General features: G+C 49.9%; 1 protein-coding gene across 10 annotated transcripts in view; it reads left to right on the forward strand.

Annotated features, from left to right (window-relative positions):
* The window catches only part of Fnbp1 (formin binding protein 1), a 123,649-nt gene extending 112,768 nt beyond the window's left edge, over positions 1–10,881 (forward strand). For 4 of the 10 annotated variants that reach the window (XM_013345872.2, XM_013345870.2, XM_013345873.2 and 1 more), the window contains 4 exons: positions 543–675; positions 1,196–1,317; positions 1,573–1,712; positions 4,140–7,410. In XM_013345872.2, coding sequence (XP_013201326.1) covers positions 543–675; positions 1,196–1,317; positions 1,573–1,712; positions 4,140–4,318 — 574 coding nt within the window. In that variant the 3' untranslated portion in view covers positions 4,319–7,410. Of the gene's footprint in view, positions 1–542; positions 676–1,195; positions 1,318–1,572; positions 1,713–4,139; positions 7,411–8,344 lie in introns of those variants that run through there. The other 6 variants (XM_005346108.3, XM_005346106.3, XM_013345874.2 and 3 more) reach the window with 3 other exon arrangements.
* The last annotated feature ends 107 nt before the right edge of the window (positions 10,882–10,988 follow it).

The raw sequence follows: 10,988 nt of genomic DNA on the forward strand, positions 1-10,988 counted from the left end.
AACTCACAGAGATCCGCCTGCCTCTGCCTCCCGAGTGCTGGGATTAAAGGCGTGCACCACCATCGCCCAGCAAATCTTTTTGTTTGTTTGTTTGGTTTTTTTTGTTTTTTCTCCCAGAATTCTGTTCTGTCTATTCTGCCTACCTAATTTTCTGTCCTATCAAAGTGCCAAGGGAGTTTCTGTATTAACCAATGAAAGTAACACATAGACAAATGACCTCCTCCATCATGAACTTTTGAAGAAATTGGTCAGAAGAAACCGTAAGGAGAAAAGGCGTGATCTCACTATATAGCCCAGGCTAGCCTCCAATTTGAGCTCCTCCTGCCTTGGCCTCCTGAGTGCTGGGATTACTAGTGTGTGTCACCAAGTCAGAAGGATAATGGATATTAATAACTCTATTAATTTTTCAGAGCAATACTGATAAGAGGGGATGGGAGGCCTTTCATAGCCAATGGGGGGAGGTTGTTAAGGGCTTTTCAATCAGAAAGAAACCCCTATTGGCTCTGTCCTCAGTCCCCGTGTTGTCCTTATTCCTTTCTCAGGGACGCTATCACCAAAATGAAAGACGTGTACCTAAAGAACCCTCAGATGGGAGACCCGGCCAGCTTGGACCACAAACTTGCTGAAGTCACCCAGAACATAGAGAGACTGCGGCTGGAGACACAGAAGTTTGAGGTGTGGGGAACAGGAGCTAAGGAAGGGGCGGCAAGGGGAAGGGTGCCTCTGGGCAGGCACCCGAGGAGACCCCCACCCCCACCCATCAGTGGTCTCTGTGATGGCAGTGTTGGCCTATGTCCCTGGAGAGGGAAACCACCCTACTGACACACCTCGGGCTGTGGGGTTTCTCTGAGTGAACTCAGAGCCACGGGATTGAGTCAGAAGGAAGGATAGAGCAATTTATCTGTGGTTGTAGGGCTGCCCAAGAGTGTAGCCCAGTGGTGCCTGCTTTCTGCCATGTGGAATGATTGGTAAATCTGGTGAGCAAGGGCCTCCCTCCCGCTCCCCCAGCTTTGCAGGGGGATGAAGCGGTTACCTAGGAGCCCCACCTGCATAGCCAGCCAGTGCAGGCTCTGAGACATCAACCAGGTCTTCGAACATCAGCTTTAAGTGACTCCAGCCCTGAGCTAAGGCCTGACAGTTCATGGTTGAGCCTAGGCTAACCCAGGTCCAAGTCTTCTGTGGTTTTTGCTTCCAGGCCTGGCTGGCTGAGGTGGAGGGCAGACTCCCAGCACGGAGTGAACAGGCACGCCGGCAGAGTGGGATGTATGATGGTCAGACACACCAGACAGTCACTAACTGCGCCCAGGACCGGGAGAGGTACAGTACCTGTGGGGCCCCGTCTCTGGCAGAGGGGCCATCTGGCTTTGTACTTACTTCTAAGTTCTGAATCTCTCATGAACACAAGGCAAGAGCATCTGTTTCCATCACCTCTCATTCTGCCCTCATGAAAATATCTCAGCTTACCATCCAATATGGGCTGACGATCTGAGGTGGCATTGCCCCACGGTGGTGCGGGCAGAACCACGTCTCCAGGTTGGTCGCTATAGTTGCTGTATGTCTTCCTCTCTTGAGCAGCCCAGATGGTAGTTACACAGAAGAGCAAAGCCAAGAGAGCGAGCTCAAGGTGCTGGCCACAGATTTTGATGATGAATTTGATGATGAGGAGCCACTTCCTGCCATAGGGACCTGCAAGGCCCTCTACACATTTGAAGGTACTGCTGACCAGGGGAGATCTTCCGCCTTCCTAAACTGACTAGGAGACCCCTCTCTCCCAGAGATCAGAACTCTCTTTATCTCTCTCCTTCTTTCTCATACATACAGTAAAATTAAAGAAGACAATTATTTATTTATTTTATGTGAATGAGTGTTTTGCCTACATGTGTGTCTGTGAACCATGTTAGTGCCCAAGGCCAGAAGAGAGCGTCAGATCCTCCGGAACTGGAGTCACAGGTGGTTGTGAGTCACACCGCATGAGTACTGGGAACAGAATCCCAGTCCTCTGCAAGAACAGCCAGTGCACTTCCCCCCACTCCGGAACTCACTCTGTGGACCAACCAGGCTGGCCTTGAACTCACAGAGATCTCTGCCTCCCAAGTGCTGGGATTAAAAACATGCACCACCACCACCTGGTGTAGCCAGTGTTCTTAACTGCTGAGCCATCTCTCCAGCCCCAGTAAAAGAATCTTTAAATAAATAAATAAGATGGAAAATTGATAATAATCAACCTGACATCAACCTCTGCCCACCATACACTACACACTCACTATCACACACGTACATACACATACACACATCACACACTCACAGTCTCTCACAGTTATACATACACACTAACACACACACACACACGGAAAGTAGACTACCTGGCTGAAAAAAAAAAGAGTTTTTGCTCCACCTGCACTGAGGATGGTGTTTAAGCTGTCGACAGGCATGCCATTGTCCCCTGTGTGGGATCAGCCAGGAAACAGGGTGGACCGTCAGCATCATGCCTCTGTCCTGTGTGCCTAGACATGGTGCCACCCAGAGTTACAGAGGATGCAGAATCAGTCAGGGCTCAGGGAAATAAATCGTCAATGAAGCTTTGCTTTGTGTCACGCCACCTCGCACACAGACACACACAGTGACCCTGCTGTGACGGTTCCCCAAACCATTTGTCTCCTCCCTATTTCATTCTGTGGCTGTGATGAAATACCCTGACAGAGAGCCACTCAGAGGAGAAGGCGTTTATGTTAGCTCAGGGCTCCAGATCCCAGTCCATCACAGCAGGGAGCCAAGACAGACCTGAAGCTGCGCTCACACCCACTGCTAAGAGATGAAGCCTCCGCTAAGCTTCTCCTTTACACAGCAATGAACTTTCAGGTGCCCCCCGCTTTCAGGCTAGGCCTTCCCGCATCATTTATGGTGGTTGTAAGACAGACACCGAAAGCCCAACAGTGGTGGCGTGGCGCACACCTTTAATCCTAGCACTCGGGAAGCAGAGGCAGGCAGATTTCTTAGTCTGAGGCCAGTCTGGTCTACAGAGTGACTTCCAGGACAGCCAAAAGCTACACAGGAAAACCCTGTCTTGGAGAAAAAAGAAAAAAAAATTCTCCCATAGGCACACCCACAGGCGGTGCTGTATAGTTCTTCACTGACCTCTTCCCAGACGACTTTAGGTTGTATCAACCTGACAGAACTAACCATCATACAATCCCAAAGCTGATCTAGAGGTTTGGCTCTGACTTTTATATGACCTTAGAGAACTTTAAAAAAAAAAAAAAAGGAGTGGGGGAGGCTGGAGAGATGGCTCCACAGTAAAGAGCACTGATTGCTCTTTCAGAGGACTGGATTCAATTCCCAGCACCCACATGACAGCTCACGACTGTCTGTACCTCCAGTTCCAGGGGACCCAACACCCTCCTCACACAGACATACAGACATGCATGCAGGCAAAATACCAAGTGTGTGTGTGTGTGTGTGTGTGTGTGTGTGTGTGTGTATATGTATGTGTGTGTATATGTGTGTGTATGTGTGTGTATATGTATATATATGTGTGTATATATATAAAACATATGTATATGTGTATATATAATTATATATATATATGAAGAAGAACAAGAACTGTCTTGGGGCCTTGACTAAGGAGAAGACAGAGCTGTATTGTGACTGACACAACTTAGCAAAGAGGAGGAGAGCCAAGGCCAGTGACATGGCTGATCCTTGGGTGCTCAGAGATGCCGTGGGACAGAACAGTAGGAGGAGTGTCCCAGTGAACACAGATCTCCTAGGCTATATTTCCACGGGCTAGGGACATCAAGGGGACAGTCCTAGAGGCAGTAAGAAAAGTAGAACCTTGACTTCAGAAAGTGCCAGAAGGGGAAAGAGATGAGGGCCCTGCTAGAAGGCGCTGTGGAAGCTGAGGGAGGACACACCCCTCCCCACCTCTGCCCCAGGAGAAACCCTGAGAGGAGCAGAGACTCACTCGGGCTTGTGGGGAGGTGTGGACGGTCCTCAGAGGACCTAAGGAAGGAAAACACATGGCAGTGCGGAGGACCAAGGGGACATACTCCATACTGATCTCATCCCGCTTCTACCTACACCATTGCAAGGGCCCTTCCAGCCTCGCCCGAGAGACCTCACCTCTCCCTTTACCTCTTCAGGTCAGAATGAGGGCACCATTTCCGTGGTGGAAGGAGAGACGCTGAGTGTGATCGAGGAGGACAAGGGCGATGGGTGGACTCGCATCCGCAGAAATGAAGACGAGGAGGGCTATGTCCCTACTTCCTACGTCGAAGTCTATTTAGACAAAAACGCCAAAGGTGCTAAGACTTATATTTAATCCACTTAAAACAAATACAAAAACCCTTAAAAGCATTGGAGCTGTCTCTCCCAACCGCTTTGGCTGCCGTAGGCCTTCAAGAGGCCAGCAGAGAGCAAGTGATACAGACACTCGGGGAACTGGGGGCATCTCGTGCCTGAGTTTGCTTGTCCCCCTTGGCTGTGTGCAGAGCTGCCCCGGCCTGCTTACAACTGTGCTGTCTGGAATCTCATCAGTGTTTCCATTCCTTTCAACAAAAATATGTAGATTTTTAAAATGTGTGGTGGTGGTTCATACCTATAATCCCAGCACTCAGGAGGCTGAGTAAGGAGCATCCCACCGAGTTTCAGGCTAGCCTCGGCTACACAGTAAGACTCAGTAGAAATTAAGTAAATGAACGTTAACATTTGTTATTTCATCAATGGAACTGAGTAATGTCTCCCAGCCCTTTAGTAAAGATGATAACATTTTCTTAGTGCCCATGTCGAGTGTCCTTACAGTTGCTGCTCAGGCCCTTTTGTTGTCTGAGTGTCCCAAACAACCAAGATATGTCCAGAAAGGTGTGCTCCTTGAGCGATTTAACTCTGACATGACATGACAGTCTTCTGGCTCCACCCGGCGGCCTCAGTCGATGGTGGGGTGCCTTCAAGCTGGTGAGGCAGGTGTACAGCAGCTAGTTGCCCAACACCCTGGGGTCGTGATGTTTCCATACTCGGTTCTCTTCCTGCCAGAAGGTTTGCCGTGAGCAGAACCTGGTGTACCACTGCACGCAACAACCCTGCAAGTCCCTTTTTAAGAGGAAGGGTTTTTTTTGTTTGTTTGTTTTTTTAATCTTTGGCAACTATAAGACCCAAAGTTTGAACTTCCTAGGCATCATTTGTGGTTTCTGGCACATTTGATCTGGCTAACTACAGTCAGAATAAAATAAACAGTCTCCGTGTTCTAAAGGAATCTGGGCCATGCGGGAATTTGCATTTTTAAGTCAGTGCTGATACTGGAGGGGAGAGAGTGGGATTGGTGATATCCAGAAGTGGTCCAGGATTGAACTGTGTCCATCATGACCTCAAAGTCACCAGGGAGCTCCATCCATCCACATCTGATCCTTTTGTTGTTGTTGTTGGAGACAGGGTTTCTCTGTGTATTTCTGACCATCCTGGAACACGCATTCTGTAGTCCAGCCTGGCCTTGAATTCAGAGACCCACCTGCCTCTACCTCCCAAGTGCTGGGATAAAAGCATGTGCCACCACCGCCTGGCTCACATCTGGTCCTTCCTGTTTGACTTTGGAAATTATTTACATCTTATTAAGCACAAAATAGATCTTTGCCTCTATATTAGGGGCTCATTTTAATAAGCTGTTTTGTTTGTTTGTTTGTTTTTATTGTGGTTGGGGATGGGATCAGGCCGTGTGCTCGCTGGCAGATTCACTACCACTGAGTTGTAGCCCCTGCAATGACTCTAAAAGTGACAGCTATACCTCTGTCTGGGCTCAGGAACCTGAAACAGTTTCAAGATTCTGGCAATGATTTCTCCTGAATTTCACAAGGGCCTGTGAAGTGTCATTGAGCAAGCTGTACTTACCAACCGCCTGGCTCTTAAAGACTTTTTTACTTTTTTTTTTTTTTTTTAGCCAGTGTCTTGCTATTAGCCAGTGTCTTGCTATGGAACCCAGGCTAGCCTTGAACTCTGTCTCCCTGTCTCAGTCTTGTGATTGCTATGCTAAAGACAATATTTTGAAGTAGTGATGGGCTCTTGGCAGTTACAAAGGTGGCACAAAGGGTCCCATGCCCTCTCCAAGGCCCCAGCAGCCATACCTCACAGTCTAGTACAGTCTCAGAAATAGGAAGCTGCCCCAGCCCACCTGACATTCAGTGCACGTTAATTTTGTAATTCGTGTTTCGTGTAACTTTCGCTGTCACAGTGTATTCAAAGTCAATCATCCCGGGGCCCCTTCAGGTGAACAGCTTGCTGGGTTGAAATGGAGGGGTTTCCCTTGTGTAAGTTAGGGTGGTCACAGTTTTAAGTGTGTGTTGCTAAACCGAACCCTAGCATCCTAACATGAATGGGCCCAACACTGTCTGCGCTGAGTGATACTGGATAGCTCCCGCCTCCTTAGTGGTAATGATAGAAATTCCTCCTATAGTCTGCTGTCCGAAAAGGGAGATTGGAGATGTGGTTAGGGGAAGATGGCTCAGCAGAGACAGGCATCTGTCCCCAAGCCTGGGTCTCACATGGCTGAAGCAAAGGACCACCTCCCAAGAGTTGACCTCTGACTTTCCTATGCCATGACACATGTGCTTACCCACACAAAGCAAGCACAACTCAGTGTAAGAACCCAGAGAGCAGGGCGGTGGGGGCACACGCCTGTAACCCCAGCCCGATCTCTGTGAGGTCAAGGCTGGCCTGAAACGGCCAGCCAGGGCTACATAGTGAGACCTTGTCTCAAAACAACAGAAAATAAATAAATAAATGCATAGAGGGAGAGATGAGCTGTCTGTAGCTTTTTCCTGTTATTTGGAAGGTATATCTGAGATTAACAGTCACCTGGGAGCTATCCCCAGCCTGGGGGCAAGTATCATCCCACCTAGCCTCTCCCAAACCTTGTTCCCCATGCTCCAAACCCCTACAAGTCCAGTTGCTGCTCCCCAACTCCCAAGAATTCAAAGCAGCTCTTGGGTTTTTTGGGGAGGGGGGTTCCAAACAGGACCTGGAACTTGCTCTGTAAACCAGGCCAGCCTCAAACACAGAGACTTGACTGCCTCTGCCTCCGGGATTAAAGGTGTGTGCCCGCCACTGCCCAGCTGCACCTTCTGGATTTTTATAAAAGAATGCCAGGGCACTTTCTGTATATGTGTGTGGTATCTATGACATACTTAATCATTGCCAAAATCCTAGATTACTCTGAGTCTCGTGGGGTAATGTTGCTTTTTACATCACCTTCATTGAACACGCCCATAATCCTGCCCCGCAGGGGATATTTGTATATATTGCAATTTGAAAACTAAACAGATTCTTTGAATAGTGTTGTTTTAGTCTTTTACCTATCTGATTTATTTGTTATTCTTCTGCCTAACCACTTTTTGTTTTTATAACTATTGGGGAGGCCCGAGGACTCTTGCACTGTAGCTAGGTCCGGCTGGCTGCTGCGTACTTGAGTTTATTGTAAAACCCTGGGTTCTGAGTAAGTTGTTTGAATACAGCTGTCATGGTTGTTTCTTTCTATTCTCACCCTAAGAGAAGAGAATCTGCCTGTCATCCTCCAGTTGTGCCCTCGTATCTGCCTCTCTAATAAATGTTATTATTTTTTCTGGGTGCTGTGTATTTTAAGTGATTTTTCTCTTTTTCGAGACCATTACTCTCTGTGTTAAGTGTGTAACTCTCTCACCTCTGGTACTGAGGAATTTTCCAGCCAAATGCTTTTTTGTTTTTCCAAATAATTCTGCCTCCCTGTTCTTATCCCTCCTGTCCTCAGAGCTGGGAGCATCTGCTTTCCTTGTCTTCCCTCGCCTCTTGGGATGGAGAGCTTTCGGTGCTCAGTGAGGCAGGCAGCCTTAGGCTCCCCTCTCTCCTTACTGCAGAGACCTCCTGTTACAACGGGAGAGAGAATTTGCTCTTTAGCTTCCTCACACCATCCTGGCCAAAAAAAAAAAAAGAAAGAAAGGAAGAAAAAAAGAAAAGAAAGAAAACACGGTTCAGTTGAGCAGGTAGTCAACCTATTGACCTTTTGTTTTGGTCCAGAGATGGGGCCAGCTAAAGATGGCAATAAAAAGCCATCTGTCTTCCCAGAGTGTGGAAAGTGGAAGCATGACCTTGAGTTCAAGGTCATTGCCAGCTATATAGAGAATCTGAGGTCACCCTAGGCTACTTGAGAGCCTGTCTCAAAACAAACAGCCTCGAAAGCTCTCCACGACAGAGCCACTCTGGCAATCAGTTACTGAAATCCCTGCCCTTTTCCCCAAGGCAAGCAGTTTGCCAGTGGCAAAGTGCCTGCCTCTCACCTGTGGCTTCCTCTAACCCGGGGCTTTTCTTCTTTCTTTTTGTGTTATAGGTTCCTAAAGGCAGTGCACGTGGCCAGAGTTCCCCGTGAGCCTCCCCAGGAGCCATCACCATCCAGCCCACTTGTCCCCACAGGTCTCCAGCGTCACCCAGGCTGGCGGGGCATCCTGCTCATCTGCAGGCTGGGTTCCCTGTCCCACCTCCCCTTCTCTTCATAGCGTTGCTCCCGTGGCTCTGCCCATTGTCCTGGCAGGGGCATTTCTCTTCCTCAGCCCCACACAGGCATTGTCCACCTCGCTCCAGTCCCCTCCCACACAGGCCACAAAGCCAACTGGACTTGCGCCCGTGTGCCCCTGCTCCTGCTGGGCTCCCAGTCCACCTGCAGACTGCCTGGCCTTCCTTGTACATCTCACACTGTGCCTTTCGTCAGCCGTCACCACTGGTTTCCTGGGTGACTACCAGAATCCAGCCACGGAGGGCCAGTTATGCCCTGGGTAGACTGAGCGCCCACCTGTCTCCCATGTGTCTCTTGGGACGTCAGCAAATGTGTCCTCTCCAGAGGCTTCTGCCTCAGCCCCTCTGGTCACCCATCCTCCAACATCTCGGCACTGACACCTTTCCTCCTCATCCCAGTGGCTCTATGGTGGGACTAGGGCATCCGGCCCCTCCCCACCTGCACTCTGGTTCTAAACATGGCCCAGGAAGATCCATACTGAAGTCCCAACCCCATCTTGTGGGCCAGCCCTGTTGTCTGCTTGTGTCATCTTCTGTGAGCTGTCCGCCTGTTGATGGCACCCTGTGACAAAGGGCCTCTCGCCCACTAGCTCGATACTGTAAGGCGGACCTGCTGAGCCCCATAAGTAGCATTTGAGGACTCTACTATGTTCCTCACCAAAGACCTTATGCCTCTTGTGGTCCCTCTGGTGGCTGTGCAGCCACCACGTCTGCATTTGATCCTGGAAGCCCTGAGGAATGGATGGAGTTTGCTTTTGAGGCTGTATTCCTCTCACATGACGGATCTTCGTTCAAGAACCAAGATGGTCGGTCATTCACGCTTAGAGCCACACAGCTTCTCTCCCTTCCCGGCACGGAAGCCCCAGTGAAGGCCGCCCTGTTAGCATGAGCTTGAGGAAGTTGGCATCCTCTTCTGGGCAGCTGGTAGCTTGGCATCATGTCAGAGGATCAAAAACATGGGAGTCTTACAGAGACAGGGACAGAAAGGGCATGTCCTCAGGTCTGGCTTGGGTTTTGTCCAAAGTTCGCATAGATTCAGACATTCTCCACAAACTGGGGCTGGCATACCATGCTGCAGACTAGTACTGCTAACTTCATAGCGGGAGGGGGGGGGGTGACAGGGTGGGGAGAGATACCAGGGCCGGGTGCAGGGACAAGGGCTTGGCTTTGGATATCAAGAGCAAGCAAGGATTAGCTTTCTCCACCCCCCCCCCCCGCACCTCCTCCCAAGCAAGGCCAAGCCCAGGGTCCTGCACACTGTCCTCTGGGCCCCCCGTGGGGCTGTTCCATGAACCACAGCTTCTGTTCCCTGTAGCAGGTGTGCCCTTAGTCCCATGAGGAAGACTCGGTGAACAAAATGGAAGCCTGGTACCTAAGGGTGACGTCAGGGCCTCAGCTCTGACACAGTTAACCCGACTTCAGCAGGTCACCAGAGCCTCGGGTTTTCACTAAGTTGGGCTGACCGCTGCCCCTCCCTGAGGAAGCTAAGTGGTTTTTACAGGTCTGCTTGCAGACCTCGGTAATGCATGAAGGCCGTGCCTCCCATCTCCTGCCTGGATTAAGAACGGCTCTTGCCACAAAGATAAAAGGGATAAGCGGCCGATCCGTGACTGTTGAAACCTCTGCCTGTCTCCCTTCTCTTCTAACTGCCTGTACTACCTATGTCCAGAGGATGGCAGATGAGCGTCTTCTGGCCGGTTCTCTGAGCTGCCCCGTCCACTGTGGGAATCCTGTGGAATCGGAACTGGAGGGGGGTGTGCAGGGTTTCCCAGGGAGCTCAGCATCCCCTCTCTCCAGGACCCGCTGCCTGTCATCCCTAGCTGCTAGAGCTGTTACAAGAACGACTCACTGTAAAAGAACCTGCCCTGCAAGTGACTTAGAGATGAAAATAAAAGGAACTTGACATTTGCCCGGTTTTTTTTTTTTTCTTATTCGGGATATGAAGCTGTGATGGCTCCTCCCTCTAGGCTGAGTAGCTCAGCCAGTGAGAGCAGCCCCAATATTTCGCGGGGGCTCTGATGCCTTCCAGTGACACCTGTGGTGATAGCAGACATGTTCACACAAAGTTAAACAGTTTCTGTTCCTGCCAGGAAGTTTCGAGAAACTGCAGCCTGGTGGTTCTTTTTGATTTTGTGTCCTGTATGTGTAACATGCAGAATATCTCTAGTAATGGCCCCAAATTCTATATATGACATCAAGCACCTTTTAAAGCGTGTGTGTGTGTGTGTGTGTGTGTGTGTGTGTGTGTGTGTGTACAAGCGAGCTGCACTAATTCTCAGCTCGAGGGCACAGCACTGTCGGGAACAGCTGACAGGTCCTGGGCTGGCCTGTGTCTCTGAAGGGAATTAAAACCAAACAAAGTAGCCGGGCGATGGTGGCGCACGCCTTTAATCCCAGCACTTGGGAGGCAGAGGCAGGCGGATCTCTGTGAGTTCGAGACCAGCCTGGTCTACAGAGCTAGT

Source organism: Microtus ochrogaster, chromosome 4, assembly GCF_000317375.1.
Source record: "Microtus ochrogaster isolate Prairie Vole_2 chromosome 4, MicOch1.0, whole genome shotgun sequence".
NCBI lineage: Eukaryota > Metazoa > Chordata > Mammalia > Rodentia > Cricetidae > Microtus > Microtus ochrogaster.